Source organism: Ahaetulla prasina, chromosome 3 (genome assembly GCF_028640845.1).
Source record: "Ahaetulla prasina isolate Xishuangbanna chromosome 3, ASM2864084v1, whole genome shotgun sequence".
Taxonomy (NCBI): domain Eukaryota; kingdom Metazoa; phylum Chordata; class Lepidosauria; order Squamata; family Colubridae; genus Ahaetulla; species Ahaetulla prasina.
Window position 1 is genome coordinate 30,667,520 of NC_080541.1, and position 20,876 is coordinate 30,688,395.

General features: G+C 37.4%; 1 protein-coding gene across 5 annotated transcripts in view; it reads right to left on the reverse strand.

Moving 5' to 3' along the window:
* GRHL2 (grainyhead like transcription factor 2) overlaps nt 1–20,876 on the reverse strand; it is a 100,403-nt gene that overhangs the window by 41,812 nt on the left and 37,715 nt on the right. For all 5 annotated transcript variants that reach the window (XR_009154178.1, XR_009154177.1, XM_058175489.1 and 2 more), the window contains exon 8: nt 11,518–11,612. Coding sequence is in view for 3 of the 5 variants with exons in the window: in XM_058175489.1 (XP_058031472.1) it covers nt 11,518–11,612 (95 nt within the window). In the remaining 2 variants the exon portion in view is untranslated. The remainder of the gene's footprint in view (nt 1–11,517; nt 11,613–20,876) is intronic.

Below are 20,876 nucleotides of genomic sequence, written 5' to 3' on the forward strand. Positions count from 1 at the left end.
ATCCTTGATGTCTTCCGCAGCACTATTGACGGTCTATTGATAACTGTTGATAAGCTTCATTATGCATCTCTGACAGTGGGTGCAATGCAGAACAATATTCCTTTTGTTAGCAGAAATTTAGTCACTTGAGTCTCAAAAAAAAAAAAAGAGAGAGAGAGAGAGAGAACACCTTCAGAAAATATGACAACATGTTTTTGAAATTCAGGTTTCCCCCCCAGTATTTTCAAAGTATCTTGAGGTGGGGAGGAGGGAGGATAGAGAAAATATGACTCCAGTTTCCTCCTTTAATTAGACTCAAAAGTTTAAAAATATACGTTTTATTGCCTTTCTATCGTCAAATCTACTTTAGAGGTATCACCATGTCTGTACATCACAAAGTGGATTTGTTCTAACAAGTGCCTTGCTGATTCCTGACATTAAAAGACTACAGTGCAAAACTGATTCATACCAGACCTTTGGAGATTATAAACTGGGAAGGCTGAATTAAAGAAATAAATTCTTAAAAGAAGTAAATTATATTGACAGAGATGTACAGAAGAAGAAGAATGATGCAATATATGGTACATAGATTATCATTCAGAAAGATAGAATATTCCTCTTCTGACATTACATACCGTATATCAGGTCTCTTAAACAATCAAGAGAGGCATATGTGGTGATGTGTGCTTGTCGTATCAGTATTAATGTCATTTTCTTCCTTACAGCACACAGAAGAAAGTGGAATAGAAAAAAAGTGAGGGAGATCAATGGTTTTTGGAAAGGTTTCATGCTTAGTTCACCATCCAATTACCCTCCTTCTGAACCCACACTGGGAAGATTTATATTTAATTATGGAAAGGCAATTTGCAAGCACGTGAAATCAGCATTACTCAATTCCCTTAGTTTGTTTTTAATTTTTGTTTAGCTTTGTGGTTTGGATGACAGTGCTGCAGTGGCAGTTGCTTCTGAAAAATGAACAACCCATCATCAATTATCTGGAAAATAAATAATCTTTCAGCAACATCCTAGTATCATTTGCTTTCATAGGGATCTTTTTTACTCCAGCAACAAGGAGTTCAAGAGAGAAGAGTAGATTTATGGTACCATATGCTATATGGATGCTACGGAAAGAAAGAAGTTTGAAGGAAAAGCAATAGCGATCGCATATTATCTTGCTAAACAAGTACACCAGGATTGAGTAAAGCATTGTACCTACTGCCCAGAGATCATGAGTAAAGATTGAGTAAAGGAAGAATAAAGCTTGCAAACATGACTCTTGAATTATCATGTATCTTATTTTATTTATTTTATTTTTATTTATTTATTTTGTCACACAGTATATATAAGCATAAGCATGAAATAATTATACAATATATAAGCATATATATAAGTATGACTATGTAATAACTATATTAATTGGATATAACGAAAGTAAACAATAGGACAGGAACGGTAGGCACGTTTGTACTCTTATGCACGCCCCTTACAGACCTTTTAGGAATGGGGTGAGGTCAATGGTATACAGTTTTTGGTTGAAGCTTTGGGGATTTTGGGAAGAGACCACAGAGTCAGGTAGTGTATTCCAAGCATTAACAACTCTGTTACTGAAGTCATATTTTCTGCAATCAAGATTGGAGTGGTTAACATTAAGCTTAAATCTATTGTGTGCTCTTGTATTGTTTCAATTGAAGCTGAAGTAGTCTTTGACAGGAAGGACATTGTAATAGATGATTCTATGAATTAAACTCAGGTCATGTCGAAGGCGGCATAGTTCTAAATTTTCTAAACCCAGGATTTCAAGTCTGGTGGCATAAGGTATTTTGTTGTGTTCAGAGGAGTGGAGAACTCTTCTTGTAAAATATTTCTGGACACGTTCAATTGTATTGATGTCTGAAATGTGGTATGGGTTCCAAACAGTTGAGCTATATTCAAGAATTGGTCTAGCAAATGTTTTATATGCTCTGGTTAGTAGAGTGGTGTTTTTGGAGAAGCATTTATCCATTTATAGCATTTATCACAAATGCTATAATCAATTACAGGTAGTCTTCAACTACAACCATTCATTTAGTTATGATGTCACTGAAAAAAGCGACTTACAACTGGTCCTCACATTTACAACTGCCACAACATCCCTGCAGTCACATCATCAGATTTTGGGTACTTGGCAACCAGTATGTATTTATAACGGTTGCAGAGTTATACATCACACAAATCCCATGGTGATTGCAGGGGTGGACAGTCGGTGAAGACGAGGTGGAGGGGCTGCCTTCTGTGATGGATCCAAAAGCATGCAGGACAGAGAAGAGACAAGAGCAACGGAGATCTGCCAGATTACTCGGGAGAAGACCCTGCCCGTTTTGATAGCTTGCACCGGAAAGCTATTTATCACAGCAGACAGCGAGAGGCGTTGTGGGAACAACATGTTTGGTTTCTGGCTGTGTGTGTTTGTTCCTGGTGTTTCCTGCTAGACTTTGGAAACTCTGAACTTCTCTTATCAAGTGAGCTCTTGTGGGTGTTCTTCAATTTGGCCTGGTGGACTAAGTTTGTTTGGTAGACTTTTTTGTTGGAGCAACTTTCCATTGTTTTATGGACTATTGGCCATTGCCTTGTGGACTAACCTTGGCCTGCTTATGGCTGGAGTTATTTGTGACACTTCTGAGGCTTGGTGAAGGGAATTGCTGGGGAATATTAATAAAGTCTCTAAACCACACTTACATGTGCGTGGGTTTGTGTGAGTGCGACAGCACATTTGATTGCAATTTTCCCTGTTCTAACAAGGAACGTCAATGGGGGAATTTGGATTTGCTCAAGACCATGTGATTCGCTTACTGACCATGGCAAAAAAGGATGTAAAATCAGCACAGACATGTGATGACTCACTTAAGGACAGCAGCACTTAGTGATTGGAGTTCTGGTCCCAATTATGGTCATTAAGTTGAGAACAACCTGCTTGTGCAAACATTTTTGGTCTAGAGTTTTTTTGAGTTTGAAAGCTCTACTTTTTCTGTGAGTAGAATAGGTATGGTGGGCCAGAAGAAAAAAAACCTACAGAAGTTTCAATTAAATTGAAACAATACATAAGTATGATGACTAATCTCCAGGAATGCATTTCAGAACTCCTGTTACAATAAGAATTACAATTTGGCAACTACTTTTGTCTGTCTGTAGAGTTAGAACCAAAATGCACGCAGAGGTCTCAAAAAAATGCCCTTCTGATGCACAGAAAAAGTCTCAGTCAGCTTTAGGCCTGGAACAGACTGAGCAGAAAGGAGCAGAACAGTTCATCCAGTAGCCAATAGAAGAGTATGGAGATGGCCTTGAAGATGATATTCAATAACCATTACGTAAGTACCAGCTTAGTAACTAGTGTTGGTGACCAGTGTAATTTACTGAGGACCAGTATCATGTTCTCAAGACTTGGTAATATTTTGTATCTGGCCAAAATCTAGCAACACTTAGCAGCTTGCAAATTATACAGTTTAATAACAATTAAAATATCTATGCTACACTCTGAAACAAATAATGTAAATAATGAAAAAAAGTATTTTTTTTTCAAAGTGGCACAGTGCTTAAATTAAGGTTCTTCAGATTCCCATGTTTATAGTTTTACAAAATTGCTATGGAGAATTAGGTGACTCTCCTGCACTGGGAACAAAGGTGTCTCTCCTCTCCTACCTATTTCTGGTATGTAGGAATGATGGCAGTTACAGTCCAGTACATTCAGGAGACATCAAAAGTGTAGAGTGGTTTAGGAAAAGAAGATTTCTCATTCCATTCAGACTAGGTGCTTATCTCCTCCAACAATGTTTCCTCTAGTGCTCATCCTCTCGTCTTGCCTCTCTTTAACTGGAGTTTGATTGGAACTGAATCAAGAAATTTATCTGTACCACACCTGCATAACATTTCCTAGAAGCTTTTCATGCATGCTCCAATAAAGTTTTATGAAGACCTGCAGAGAACTCTCCTTAAAATTATACTTGAACAGCAAGAAACCATATAATCAAAACTTGTTTCACAGGAAGAAGGAAGTCTTAGTTTAAAATATTCCGAAGTAGAAAGTAAAATAAAAGTAAAATCTACATATGCTACTAAGAGTGGTGGTGGTGCAAAAAGCTCTTGATTTAAGTACAGGTAGTCCTCAACGTATGGCAATTCGTTCAATGACTGTTTGAAGTTATGATGGCATTGAAAATACTTATGACTGGTTCTAATGGTCATTGCAACATCCCTATGGTCAAATGATCAAAATTTGAATGATTGACAACTGGCATGTATTTATGACAGTTGCAGTATCCCAGGGTCACATGACTGACATTTGCATATCTTCCTAGGGGTCTTTTTTATTTATTTTATTTTTATTTATTTATTTTGTCACAACAGTATATATAAGCATAAGCATAAAAATAACTATATAATATATAAGCATATATATAAGCATAAATATAAGCATAAGTATGTAATATTAATTGGATATTATATTATATTATATTATATTATATTATATTATAATATAATATAATATAATATAATATAATATAATATAATATAATATAATATAATATAATATAATATAATATAATATAATATAATATAATATAATATAATATAATATAATGTCTTCCAACAAACAAAGTCAATGGGGGAAAGCCAGATTCGTTTAATGTCCACACAATTCATTTAACAACTTCAGTGATTTGCTTAAGCACCATGGAAAAAAGTTTGCAAAATTAGCTCTACTCACTAAACAAACACCTTGCTTAGCAATAGATATTCTGATTCCAATTGTGGTCATAAGTCAAGGACCATCTGTAATACATTTATCTTTGGGTCAAATTGCTAGAAAATTGTCTGAATGTATAGCACCATCAAAACTTGTCAATGTGCGGACCCAACTGCATTTTTCCAGAGAGGAAGAGGTTGTCTCATTGGTATGCCATTAACCAAGAAGTCCCCATCTCAAGTGATCATCAAATACAGCAGGCGACACACCCTGGCTGCGATTGGGAGAAGTCTCTTTTAAGGACAAAACACAGGAAACAAATATTTGGATGCAGATAACAGATCCTAGATAAAGTGAACAATCTAGGACCAAGTATTTTCTTGTTCTGGTGAATACAGTCATCAGCTCCTACCCTCAAAACGACACTATAAAGCACAGCACACCAGAACAACTAGACACAAGAACAGTTTTTTTCCCGAACACCATCAGTCTGCTAAACAAATAATTCCCTCAACACTGTCAAACTATTTACTAAATCTGCACTACTGTTAATCTTCTCATCATTCCCATCACCTTCCACTTATGACTGTAACTTTGTTGCTTGTATCCTTACGATTTATATTGATACTAATTCTTTCCTGATTGCTTATTTGTTGCCTAAGACTATCATTAAATGTTGTATCATTAAGTGTTAAATTTGTACCCTGTGACTATCATTAAGTGTTGTAAGTGTTGTACCTTGATGAAGGTATCTTTTTTTTTTTATGTACACTGAGAGCATATGCACCAAGACAAATTCCTTGTGTGTCCAATCACACTTGGCCAATAAAAAAATTCTAATACAGTCATCCAGCTCATGGTTTATTCAATTATCTAGTTTTGGCCAAACAGATGCAGATGTAGAAGATCCTGCAAAGCTATTGACAGCCACAGGGAATAATAAAAGGCACAAGAGAGAAATACCACAATTTATGCCAGTGAACTAATGTAGGTTAGCTTCTCATGACCCCTCTCCCCCCCTCCCCAATTTCCTGAGATATACGAGGAAGGGAAAGAAAACACTGTCAGGTTTTGATGATTCCATTATTATAGCCAATATCAAAATTACCAGATCTGTTTCCTGACCTGGTCCACCTCAAAGGGCTGATACCAATAATGTCCACAGATGCTGAAGACTTGTCTAGTATAAAACAGCTAGTTATAATCTTAATAACCTTATGGTTTAAAAATAAGAATCCTATTTATAGGAGAGAGAACAGAGAATTTAAGAGAATTCCATGCCACAAAAAGATCCTATTAGCAACATATTAATTGTGAAACAAATTCAAGTACTAATTGTATATTTGTTTGTTTGTTTTTATGTTATAGTTTCTTCAAAACACTCAACTCAGGCTAAAGTAGTGCATTAAATAAATACAGGTTCTTTGTGCAGAGTTAGCACAATTTTTATAGTTTTCCTTATAAATTCCAGACAAATTCAACGCCTTTGTTTCAGCTCAATACCAATGTCTACAACAAATGTTTACATTTCATTTAAACAGCTTCTGAAACCCTGCACCACACCCCAGCAACTACATAAAAATTCAATTTGCTGCAAAAGCTGATCACACACCTGTTCAATCGTGTGTACACTGCCTTTCTTAAAGACATCATGGTGTGTTAGGCAAAACATTTTACTTTAAATGTGTTTTAAAGAAGTGCATTCTCCAATAAACATTTTGATGGTTGTGTTTAAATATAGTTTCCAGTTTTAATCCACATTTTAAAATATCAATCATTAACAGAAAATGTATTGTTACAACTGTTGTATTAAGAAGATTATTCTAGGAAAATGAAATATACATCTCTTTCTCACTGACATACACAGTTGAACTAGATTAGGAAATCTACAGCACCTAAAGATCTGAAGGACAATTATATTCTAGTGAACTAATCAGCTTCAGTATGCATTTAATCTGATTATTACCATAGAAAATTAATACAGGAACTCTATGTCAACAGCTACATGCTGGAGACATTCCCTGAAGCTGTTTCTTTTAACATAAGAACTACATTTTGGCTTAACAAAGTCCTATTTTGAAATTTTGAAAAGATCAGAAACATTACCATTCCCAAAAGTATTTCCCAGCAAGATTATATATGATGCATATTTCTCTGGTAACACCAGATGTTTACATCCTGAGAGTAGATGGCAGTTATACTAACCGACAAGACGGCAAAAAAATTGTTGGTCGAAGGGAATGAGAAGCAATTATCTTTTTTCTCTCACCAATTTCTCACCATCATCTTCTCATGAATTTATGGGACTTTTAATAATATAATAACAGAGTTGGAAGGGACCTTGGCAGTCTTCTAGTCCAACCCCCTGTCCAGGCAGAAAACCCTACACCATCTCAGTCAGATGGTTATCCAACATTTTCTTAAAAATTTCCAGTGTTGGAGCATTCACAACTTCTGCAGGCAAGTCGTTCCACTTATTAATTGTTCTAACTGTCAGGAAATTTCTCCTTAGTTCTAAGTTGCTTCTTTCCTTGATCAGTTTCCACCCATTGCTTCTTGTTCTACCCTCAGGTGCTTTGGAGAACAGCCCGACTCCCTCTTCTTTGTGGCAACCCCTGAGATATTGGAACACTGCTATCATGTCTCCCCTAGTCCTTCTTTTTATTAAACTAGACATACCCAGTTCCTGCAACCGTTCTTCATATATTTTAGCCTCCAGTCCCCTAATCATCTTTGTTGCTCTTCTCTGCACTCTTTCTAGAGTCTCAGCATCTTTTTTACATCGTGGCAGCCAAAACTGAATGCAGTATTCCAAGTGTGGCCTTAGCAAGGCATTATAAAGTGGCACTAACACTTCACGTGATCTTGATTCTATCCCTCTGTTTATGCAGCCCAGAACTGTGTTGGCTTTTTTAGCAGCTGCTGCACACTGCTGGCTCATATCTAAATGGTTATCCACTAGGACTCCAAGATTCCTCTCACAGGTACTACTATTGAGCAAGGTACCACATATGCGGTACCTGTGCATTTTGGGTTTTTTTTGCCTAAATGTAGAACCTTACTTTTTTCACTGTTGAATTTCATTTTGTTAGATAGCGCCCAATGTTCAAGTCTGTCAAGATCTTTCTGTAACTTGAGCCTATCTTCTGGAGTGTTGGCTATTCCTGCCAGCTTGGTGTCATCTACAAATTTTATGAGTTCCCCATCTATCCCCTCGTCCAAGTCATTGATGAAGATGTTGAAGAGTACTGGGCCTAAAACAGAGCCTTGGGGTACTCCACTGCATACTTCCCTCCATGTGGATGTAGTTCCGTTGAGGTCTACATGTTGAGTGCGGTTGGTCAGCCAGTTACGAATCCATCTGGTGGTGATGCTGTCTAACCCACATTTTTCTACTTTATCTAGTAGTAGGTTATGGTCTACTTTATCAAATGCTTTACTGAAGTCCAAGTAAATTAATTTTTCTTTTCCACTTTTTAAATATTTTGTACTCAAGTAAAGATACATGCTTCTTATCAATTATTGAATGTATGCATTCATAACATGATGCACATATCCCATTAAAGTAATCTAAAGCAGGCCTGAATAACTTGGAGAATGAAAAGGGCTGATAAATTAGAAATTATGGGCTGCAAAGGAATTGGTGGCACATCAGCCAGCTGTTTGGTGGCTAGTGGAGCTGTGGCAGTGCCAGAACTGGCAGCAGTGGTGAGGCTTGGAAGTCTATCCCAACCCATGGGCCCTTTATTGAGGAGGCCTAATCTAAAGCAGTCTTTTTGTGGGGGAATATAATTTGGAATCATAGGAGGGAGGGATTATTTCCAGAGGGCAAAGAGATAGCAGAGTTTGGAATGTCTGGCGGGCAGGAAGAGAGCAAGGATGGACCTTCCCTAGCAATTCACAGAGTATATCTATAGTTTTGCAGATAATCTCTTTAGTATGGCAAGATTCTGTCTCTAGGCGAACAACAACAATAGACTATTCAGAAGTAACTCCTTATATTGTTCTTGGTTTGTTAGGCCTGATGGTTTTAGAACCAGTGATATTGCATAATATGTTAAGAACAGTGGTGAAATGTAAAATTTGTTACTACTAGTTCTTTGGGCGTGGCTTGGTGGGGGTGGGAGTAATATGACTGGGTGGGCATGGCCAACTTTTTTTTTTTTACTTTTAAAAGCATTTTTTCTACAACCTCTTCAGCCAAAGAGGTTGCTAAAAAAATGCTTTTAAAAGGCTCTGATGATCTTCTTTGATCCCGAAGAAAAAATTCTTTTAAAAGTAAAAAAAAAACTTCTGATGATCGCGCAGCTCAGCTGGGAAGGGGAGGGCAGGGATTTTTGCTACCCACCACCATTGCTATCGGATCAGGCGATCCAGTCTGAACAGGGAGCATTTCACCCCTGTTTAAGAAGTATAGGCAGCACCAATTCAGAAAGGATAGCTGCTAAGTGTAGTGAATATATTTAGGATTTAGAGTGTATGTATAAGAGGTAAGGGGTTTTTTTGTTTTTTGTTTTGTTTTGTTTTGCTTTCCAAGGACTGGACACATAATTGCAGGCAAATAGCTGCCATGAGATTTACAAAATGGCTTCCCCATGATCATAGCTACAAGGCACACAGAGTCTCCCAGATGAACTGGGTGAGATCCTAGTAAGTCTCTAAGGTATTGCTATAAATACATAAAGGTCAATGCACTGCAACATATTGTCCTAATTATTTTTTACTATAATGATACAATAAAGAATTCACGTGGGCAGTGAATATGGTGAGAATTAAGGAAGTGTCTGGGGATACAGTAGTACCACATATATAATCTGATTTGTCAACTCATTTCTGTCACTATGGAAACATTTTCCCTACGGTGTTATTTCTGATGGTTGTGGAAGATTCTGATCCATATAGGAATGAGTGAGTTGATGCAGATTTCAGAATCACATATGACTCAGTAGTATAAGAGTGCATCATAAGGATGAGGACCCTAAGCTATTAGTGTGTGAGGTAAGCTATGATGATCAAATAAAACAATATCAACAAACTAGCATATGTTCAAAGAAGAGCCACAAGAAAACTGAGGAAAACTGAATGAAGTGTGTATATTTAGCCTGCTGAAGAAACAACTAAGAGGTAATATTTAACTCTTCCAATATGTTGCATATTCTACAAATGTTCCATTAATGTGGGTTATGCTGCAGGAGGAAACAGGAATGCTAATTAAGAATACCTGGTCCAGCAAATTATACAATTATACTTTACAATGGAATATTTGCTTCAGTAATTCCAGGAGGCATTGTTCCTTCATCTGCAAATATTACTAGTGCAATTGCTAACTGACAGGATTATGGATGTATTTTGGAACAAATGGATTTCCTTCATGCTACATCCTTCTGATTCTGATATTACAATAAGCGTTTGCCATCTTGCAGATGTTGACCTTCTGCCCTTGTAGATATAACACACTGAAGCTATTTCCAGATGATGATAAACTTGATTCATGATAAATGCTTTCCAGCAAGAGTTGCTTCAGAAGCATTATGTGGTCAAGGAGAGGTGATTCTTTTTATCCTACACCCATGATGGTGAACCTATGGCATGCGGGCCAGAGGTGGCACGCAGCGCCCTCTCTGATGGCACATGAGCCATTGCCCCAGTTCAGCTCTGCTACAGATGTACGCACGCCTCCTTTTGGCCAGCTGGTCTTCGGGTCTCTGCAGCGCATGCAGGAGTGGGGGACAAGTGAGGGGCATGTACACATGTGTGGAATAGGGGGTGCATGCGCGGGGTGTGGCACGTGCAGGTGGCGTGCACGCTTGCGTGGGGTGGGGTGCATGCACGGGCTCCGCGCACACATTGCATTTTGGGGATTTGGGTGCGTGCTCGCATATTCGCACACACATGCGTGCTTTGGACACTTGGTCCGGAAAAGGTTAGCCATCACTGTCCTACACCAACTACCCCTAAGGCCAATGTTCTGTTAATCATGGAAAGTATTACTTCATGATATGCCATTCCCTAAAGTTACCCTGATCTGACATTAAAATCCCACTTCAAGTAAATCTTTCATCCCGCTTCAAGTTCATCCCAAGTGCCAGAAAATAGGCTAGTTGTGTGAATCATTTATACAAATAGAGTACATACAGTAAGTGGGTTTTATTTCTCTATGGGAAAGACAAATACCTATGCTGTTTGAAATGAGGCAAATGCCAACTTTATTCTTTGCATCTAGGAAGTCCAAAGTTCATCTTGGGAGACTCCATGTAAGATTAGGGAAGAAAATTCGCTGAAACTATTAGAACACCAAGGCTTTTCCCCACGCACATCTTGTTAAGCCATAATATTTGCTTTTAAGTTAATGTGATGCTTGAACCTGTGTTTTATTTTTAGGCACAAATGGAACTATTATGCTTTAATCAACCATGCGTTCCTAAAACCCTGACATGATATTTATATACTGTATATATAATGTAGACAATTTCCAGCTAAATGGTCTGATATTCCTAATAAAAGAGGATATAGTAACCCATGCAGACTTTCAAAATAGCTTCATTGTCAACTGGTACTTAAACAAGATTAATTTAAAAGTTCTCCAAGATTGGCAGTTTTAGACTAGTAATATCTGAACAACAAAATAACCATTATTAAAATGTCTATATTTTTTACGGATGTAGATGTATATCCTGTCTTTTACTCAAGAGCTTATGGTAGTACACTATTGGCTTTATTTTTTTCCCATGACAGTGCAAAATAATGTCTTAAGTTTTGTTTGCTAAGCAATTCTGCATGTTGTGCTACAAAAGATACACATTTTTGACAGATCTTACCTTTGCCTCTTCATTAACATCCCAAGTGAATGAAACAGCATTATAGGCAATTTCTTCAATATTTCCAATGGTGTTGAAGCTTTCCTTATAATCAGCTGTAACAAAAAATAAAAAGATCACAGATGCTTATATAAAATGCAGACATTTGTCCTTACATTCCAATATACGTGTGTGTGTGTGTGTAGATAGATAAAAGATAGACAGACAGACAGACAGACAAGACAGATAGATATTTTTGATTTGCAATTTAGTACTGCAGTTGTGGCTCAATTTGCCAACATCAACATTTTCTAAACGATACTACAACTATTCTTTAAAGTTGGTATAAGATACTTGAAAGATTACAGTAACCAGGTTCCCACATATTAGCCTAATTATGCCAGCCTGATATGAATTTTGGTTGATTACATTATATTAGCCAATATTTTATTGGGGGAATTATAGAACAAATAATTGGAGGGGGTTGTCCTGGAAAGTATGCAGAATTCAACCATTAATAAAAGACAAAAAAAGAGAGAGGATTTTTTTCTGAACTGGCACCAATCAACTGTAGATGTCAACTAAATTTAGCTTTAAATAGTTTTTGGAAATCTCACTGAAAAATGTAACAAGAGATGCCAGCTGTCCTTTGTCTTTGTACTTATGTTCTACAAACATTTACTATTGGTGAATAAGTAGAAGGATAAAATCTTCTTGCATATTGTCCAAGAGTAGAAGAGAGAGAACATTAAAAAAAAAAAACATAGAATGAGTAAAAGAAGCAGAACAGGCACCACCTGGAGTAGGAAACCCTGGAAAAAATAACACATACCCTCATCACCACTAAATCAGACTACTACAACGCTCTATATGTGGCATTTTCTTCCAAGTTTGCAGTTTGCTTTATGCAGCAGCCTAGATACTAATTTGCATGATAGCAGTTGCAAGCATTAACACTTAGACTTATATACCGCTTTACAGTGCTTTACAGTCCTCCCTAAGCAGTTTACGGAGTCAGCATATTGCCCCCAACAGTCAGGGTCCTCATTTTACCCACCTCGGAAGAATGGAAGGCTGAGTCAACTTTGAGCCGGTGAGAATCGAGTTGACAAACTGCTGGCAACCGGCAATCAACAGACGTAGCCTGCAGTTCTAACCACTGTGCCACCATGGCTGTGATAACAGCTACAGTAGGGGTGAAATGCTCCCAGTTCGGACGGGATCGCCCGATCCGGTAGTGATGGCGGCGGGTGGTTCGGACAATTGGTAGCAAAAATCCCTGCCCCCCTTCCCCCCACATGCTCAGCTGAGCCGCACGATCATCAGAGGGTTTTTTTACTTTTAAAAGTGTTTTTTTTTTTGGCCAAAAAAATTGCTTTTAAAAGTAAAAAAAAGCCCTCCAATGATCGCGCGGCTCAGCTGGGATTAACATAACATAACATAACTAACATAACATCAGAGTTGGAAGGGACCTTGGAGGCCTTCCAGTCCAACCCCCTGCCCAGGCAGGAAACCCTACACCATCTCAGTCAGATGGTTATCCAACATTTTCTTAAAAATTTCCAGTGTTGGAGCATTCACAACTTCTGAAGGCAAGTCGTTCCACTTATTAATTGTTCTAACTGTCAGGAAATTTCTCCTTAGTTCTAAGTTGCTTCTTTCCTTGATCAGTTTCCACCCATTGCTTCTTGTTCTACCCTCAGGTGCTTTGGAGAACAGCCCAACTCCCACTTCTCTGTGGCAGCCCCTGAGATATTGGAACACTGCTATCATGTCTCCCCTAGTCCTTCTTTTTGTTAAACTAGACATACCCAGTTCCTGCAACCGTTCTTCATATGTTTTATCCTCCAGTCCCCTAATCATCTTTGTTGCTCTTCTCTGCACTCTTTCTAGAGTCTCAACATCTTTTTTACATCGTGGCGACCAAAACTGGATGCAATATTCCAAGTGTGGCCTTACCAAGGCATTATAAAGTGGTACTAGCACTTCACGTGATCTTGATTGTCAGAACCTTTTCAAAGCATTTTTTCTACAACCTCTTCGACTGAAGAGGCTGTAAAAAAATGCTTTTAAAAGGCTCCTCTGGCAATCCCAGCTGAGTTGCCTGATCATCAGAGGCTTTTAAAAGCATTTTTTTACAACCTCTTTGGCCGAAGAGGTTGTAGAAAAAATGCTTTTAAAAGTTAAAAAAAAGAGTTCCCCACGCCCACCCAGTCACATTACCCTCCCCACCAAGCCACGCCCACGGAACCGGTAGTAACAAATTTTACATTTCATCCCTGAGCTACAGCCATATAAGACCTTCACTTCAGGCACTGCTGTGGGTCTCCGTAATTTCTCTGACATCACTCAAAATATTGGTTTTAAACTATAAAGTACAATATCCCTTGGCTTCCAGTTAGCTCCTAGTGGAACTAAACTGTCCTGTGTGCTGGTCCAGATTAGAGAGATGCAATTACTCCCTGAATAAAGACTGTTTTTCTACAGTGGTCCTCACTTCACTGATGATGTCAAACTATTTAACACTACTAACAATACAGCTACCCTTCAAAAAGACCTTGACTTTGTGTCAGAATGGTCAAAAACTTGGCAACTCCAAATCTCAACCAGCAAATGCTCAGTCTAACATATTGGAAAAAAGAACCCTAACATCAAGTACAAACTTAATGGACATTACCTAACAGATGACCCCCACCCTGTCAAAGATCTTGGAGTTCTCATATCAAATGACCTTAATGCCAAAGCTCACTGCAACTACATAGCAAAAAAGGCCCTAAGAGTTGTAAACCTAATTCTACGCAGCTTCTTTTCTAAAAACTCTACACTACTAACCAAAGCATACAAAACATTTGCCAGACCTATTCTTGAATACAGCTCATCTGTCTGGAACCCATACCACATTTCTGACATCCAATACAATTGAACGTGTCCAGAAATATTTTACAAGAAGAGTTCTCTACTCCTCTGAATACAACAAAATACCTTATGCCACCAGACTTGAAATCTTGGGTTTAGAAAACTTAGAATTCTGCCACCTTCGACAGGACCTGTGTTTAACTCATAGAATCATCTATTGCATCCTTCCTGTTAAAGACTACTTCAGCTTCAATCACAATAATACAAGAGCAAACAATAGATTTAAACTTAATGTTAACCGCTTCAATCTTGATTGCAGAAAATATGACTTCTGTAACAGAGTTGTTAATGCTTGGAACACACTACCTGACTCTGTGGTCTCTTCTCAAAATCCCCAAAGCTTTAACTAAAAACTGTCTACTACTGACTTCACCCCATTCCTAAGAGGTCCGTAAGGGGCATGCATAAGAGCACAAACATGCCTACCGTTCCTGTCCTATTGTTTTCTTTCATTGTATCTAATTAATATAGTTATTGCATGCTTATGCTTTTATATATATATGCTTATATATTATATAGTTACTTTCATGCTTATGCTTATATATACTGTTGTGACAAAATAAATAAATAAATAAAATAAATAAATAAAACTTTGAAGAATAACCCCAAGTGGTAGAGCAGTTCTGGTTTTCAAGTCTGTAAAACAAGAACTTGGGAGTCAATGTTATTGTGGTTAGTTTGGGGTGGTGCTTGTAACTGTTCTTTTCTTTTTCTTTTTAGTTCTATTACTGTTATGCTTTTATTGTTTTTACAGATTTATTATTGCATATTTTGAGGCTATTGTACATTTATGGCTTATTTATATTGCCAACCATCAGAAATCACTCCCAATGCAATGGCTTATAACAAATAAATAAATTGTTCATGGGTTGAAGACAGAAGGAGACCTCATCACAACCAAAAGGTCAGCTTTCCAAAATGCAGTTTTGTGCCAATCTAGTTTGGCTGGAAGAGGAAAAAAACCATGAACATTCTGTATGACACATTCTTGATCTCTTAATCATGGTCTAAAGACTGCTGGTTTATTATCTATCATGGGATTGCAACTCATTCTATTCCCTAAGATTCCTTTACGTTCATCAAAATAGATTTATAGAAATCTCAAGATTTTAAATAGTGATAAAAATGTACTGAAGTAGAACTTTCAAGGCAGGGGTGAAATCCAGCAGGTTCTGACAGGTTCTGGAGAACCGGTAGTGGAAATTTTGAGTAGTTCGGAGAACCAGCAAATACCACCTCTGGCTGGCCCCAGAGTGGGATGGATATGGAGATTTTGCAATATCCTTCCCACAGGAATGGGGAGGGAATGGAGATTTTACAGTATCCTTCCCCTGCCACGCCCACCAAGCCACCCCCACAGAACCGGTAGTAAAAAAATTTGGATTTCACCACTGCTTCAAGATATTTCTTTAAAAATTCTAAGGATTCACTTTCAAAACAAATTCATAACACCTTCATAAAGGTGTTGGTTATCACCTTTAAAGCGCTCCATGGCATAGGACCGGGATATCTTCGGGACCGCCTTCTGCTACCACATGCCTCCCACCGACCGGTACGCTCCCATAGAGAGGGTCTCCTCAGGGTGCCGTCAGCCAAATAGTGTCGTCTGGCGACCCCCAGGGGGAGAGCCTTCTCTGTGGGGGCACCTACCCTCTGGAACAAGCTTCCCCCAGGACTTCGACAACTTCCTGACCTCTGGACTTTTCGCCGCGAGCTGAAGACGTACCTATTCTTCTGAGCAGGACTGGCTTGATAGGGGTTTTTAATTTGTTTTAAAAGGGGTTTATTTTATATTTATATTATGTATTTTATATTAAAATTTAGGCCTTATCGAATAAGTTTTTTAAATAGTTTTTATTGTAATATATTGTATTGTTTTTACTTGGCTGTTCACCGCCCTGAGTCCTTCGGGAGAAGGGCGGTATAAAAATTAAAATATTATTATTATTATTATTATTATTATTATTATTATTATTATTATTATTATTATTATTATTATTATCATCATCATCATCATCATCATCATCATCATCATCATGGGTAATATAAACCCAGAAACCAATTTTTTGGAATAAAAGAATTACAGAATTACAGAATTACAGGTGGTAGACTTTAGGAGAAACCCTTCCATACTTCCACCTCTCACAATACTAGACAACACAGTATCAACAGTAGAGACCTTCAAATTTCTAAGTTTTACCATATTGCAAGATCTAAAATGGACAGCTAGCATCAAAAACATCATCAAAAAAGGACAACAGAGAATGTTCTTTCTGCGCCAACTCAGTAAGCTCAAACTGCCCAAGGAGCTGCTGATCCAGTTCTACAGAGGAATTATTGAGTCTGTCATTTGCATCTCTATAACTGTCTGGTTTGGTTCTGCAACCCAACAAGAAAGACACAGATTTCAGAGGATAATTAGAACTGCAGAAAAAAATAATTGATACCAACCTGCCTTCCACTGAGGACCTGTATACTGCACGAATCAAGAAGTGGGCCGTGAAAATATTTACAGCTCCCTCACATCCAGGACATAAACTGTTTCAACTCCTACCCTTAAAATGACGCTATAGAGCACTGCACACCAGAACAACTAGACACAAGAACAGTTTTTTCCTGAAGGCCATCACTCTGCTAAACAAAAAATTCCATCAACACTGTCAAACTATTTATGAAATCTGCACTACTATTAATCTTCTCATCGTTCCCATCACCAATCTCTTTCCATTTATGACTGTATGACTGTAACTTTGTTGCTAGTAATCCTTATGATTTATATTGCTATTGATTGTTCCTGATTGCTTATTTGTACCCTATGACTATCATTACATGTTGTATAATTAAGTGTTAAATTTGTACCCTATGACCAGCATTAGTGTTGTAAATGTTGTACATTGATGAAGGTATATTTTCTTTTATGTACACTGAGAGCATATGCACCAAGACAAATTCCTTGTGTGTCCAATCACACTTGGCCAATAAAAAATTATATTCTATTCTATTCAGAATTAAACTAATTTAACTTCATAGAAAAGACCTCTCGCAAGCAAAATGTACATTTCTATAATGAGCACGTGAAAAACTTCTGCCCACTCTCTTGTCCGCTCTTCATTTTCTATTTTTTTAAAAAAATAAAACACATACATTCTATTCAGGAGAAGATTATAAGATTAATATTCCCCATAGTATTTACATGATAGAAATCTCTGACTGACTAAAAAGAAAGAATTTAGGGTAGACTCTTTTGAAAGGCTGGGATGCTGTCCGGACAAGTGAAACTATCTGCTTGGAATGTCGAACACACCGGAGGGCACAGGGATCTGTGGAATTTTCAGATAGATCTGGTTTTCTTTGAGAGGAAGGTTCCCAGATGTCCATGTATCCGATTTTTAATCTAACTAGTAAAAAAAGTGGGGGAGGGACATCCTTCACAACACAGAATAACATTTTGAAGTTAAGCCACTACTGCAGGACAATTAAAAAAGATCAGAAAAAAGATCAGAAAAAAGATCAAGGATCAACATCGTTAGCATAAAACCCTGAATTCTAAAAAGGAACACACCAGCTCTCCTTCCCTACATCTTCCTTTTCTTCCTATTGTTCTTCTTCTAGCCTTCTTTCTAATACTCTCTGTTCCCCTGGCTTTTCTTGCAATACACACCCAATTTATATGGCTGCCAATCTATCCAAAGAAACGTTGGGTAGAGAACAAGCAAAAACAAGGCAAAATAAAAATTTCCATTAAAAGCAAAAACAAAGAAAGCAACTCGAGGTCCAATACAATCTCCATAGTCATCCATCATGGTCATCCACGCCAAACTCCTGTTGCTAGCATCTTCCTAGCCCCAAGGCTGGGAAAAGACACAATTCTTCATAGCCTTCCAGAAAGCCAATAGAGTCAGGACCATCCCAATTTGGGGATGAGGGGGAAGATAGTTTCACAGGGCAAGCACCAAGGTATGTGTCCAAGGCCCCCCAGGTAACCCTGTTTCAGCATGGGTGTTTGCAGGAAATCCACTCTGCCAGACCTGGAAGATGGGCCGAAATCACTAAAAGAGATATTAGGGGACACTAGTGTCAAAGCATGTAGGGCTTTAAAGATGACAGTCAGTACCTTGAATTTCATTCGGAAAACTTACTGGAAGACAGTGTAGCTGCCAAAAGATAGAGTGCCAGGATAGAATAGAACAGAATAGAATTCTTTATTGGCCATGTGTGATTGGACACACAAGGGATCTCACACATATGCTCTCAGTGTACATAAAAGAAAAGATACATTCATCAAGCATAATAAGGTACAACACTTAATGATAGTCATAGGGTAAGCAAATAAGCAATCAAATCATACTAGGAAACAATCAATATAAATCGTAAGGATACAGCAACAAGTTACAGTCATACAGTCATAAGTGGAAAGAGATTGGTGAACTATGAGACGATTAATAGTAGTGCAGATTCAGTAAACAGTCTGACAGTGTTGATGGAATTATTTGTTTAGCAGAGTGATGGCCTTTGGGGAAAAACTGTTCTTGTGTCTAGTTGTTCTGGTGCTCTATAGCGTTATTTTGAGGGTAGGAGTTGAAACAATTTATGTCCAGGATTCGAGGGGTCTGTAAATATTTTCATAGCTCTCTTTTTGACTCGTGCAGTATACAGATCCTCAATGGAAGGCTGGTTGGTACTAATTGTTTGGATGAATACACTACCACCATCCTGGGCCCACCAGATGTCACTGACAACATATAATTTTGTAAAACTACTTCTACATTCAGCATTATGAACATTAAAAAAATAATAATCTTAAACTGCATTTGCTAATATTAATCTACTAGATCCAAACCCTTCTTTAGGACCCTGAAACAACATCCAAATTAGGAATAAACTAAATGTATTCTTTGCATGTTGATGCAAATATGTGGTCTAAACATGTTCCTTACATGATTCTGTAGGAAGAATTTTTTTTAATGGCCTGGAAACAAGAGCTGGTAAACTTCTCCATCTCTTGGTATGAAACTTCCATGGCACAAGAAGAAGAAAAGTGGGATACTTTGCTCAGGAATTTGCAAACTAAAATAATGAAGGTTTCCTGTTAGAAAAACTTCTTTTTTTAAGGCTGTTTACCCCAGATATTGTGCCTTAACAATTGCTCAATATTCATAATAAGCTGGTGCAGGTCACTTTTCAGGTTTGACCAGTAGTTAAAATATATAATTGGTAACTGAACTGATTTTATCTGATAATGCTGTAAGAAACTTTGATTCCTAATGTTTAGATGCATTTTTCTTTTTACTTGCTTACTATTTTCTTTATTTCAGAAAATAAATATCTATATCTTTTCAAAGACCACAAAAGAAGTTTTGAAAGCTACTTGGAAAATTGATAAATGGTTGGCAATGCAATCCCCATCTGTTTCCTCCTGAAATCCCAGATCAGCAATGATCCTCACCCCTGGATAACATAATTCTAGAAAGGTAGCTAAAGAGACTCCAGGAACATATACCACATGTGGTGGACATGTAAGAAAGCAAGGAGTTGCTGGGAGAAAATTCATAAATGGTTAGAAATGCTAACTGAGCAACACACTGAGTTCAAACCAGAAACATGCCTTTTAGGAAAATTGTCGGAAAGTTATGACAAAGCAACCATTTACTTAGTACTACATATATTGTCGGCAGCTAGAATTACATATGTTAAATATTAGAAAAATGTGAACACCCCATCGGATGATGACATAATTAGGAAAATGTGGGATTGTGCTGAAATGGACAGATTAACTCTAAAAATTAAAGATAAAGAAGACTCAAAATATTACAGGACATGGAATAAATTTTAAGCATGGATAGAGACAAGAGGTAGAAATGAGAGGGAAGTTTATGAATGTCAGTACAACAAAGATGTATAAAAATATGGATATAATATGGAAAAATTTGTAAATAAACTAATGTAAATAGAAACTTAGTTGAAGTTTTCTTTTCTTCTCTTTTTTTTGGGGTGTATTGCTGTAATTACAGTTATAGTTATTAGTATGTATATTAAGATTTACCATTAATCTCTCTTTCTGGCTCTGTTTTATTTGCATTGTTATCCTGACATGGCACTGTCTTTTCAATAAAAAGAAAAGAGATTTTATCTTTATATTGTGATTATGCTCAAACATAGACTTTAAGTGTTTTAATATCTTCTCCTTATAGTATTTTGCTAAGGTTCTTACCCCATAATTCTTGTACAAACATCAAGCAATTACTGCAAGACAAGCCCAAAGTAGAGAAGATTCGGGGCAGGGAGAGATATGGTAACAATCTTCAAATAGCTATCAAGCAGAACCCCTGACACAGAACTAGAATCAGGTGGTATAAAATGGCAGAGAAGTTTAGGACAAAATTACTAAAAACAAGAGGTGTTGAAGAAAAGAAGAGGGTGCCCTTGAAACATGGCTTCTCCCTTGTTGGAAGTATTTAAGCAAT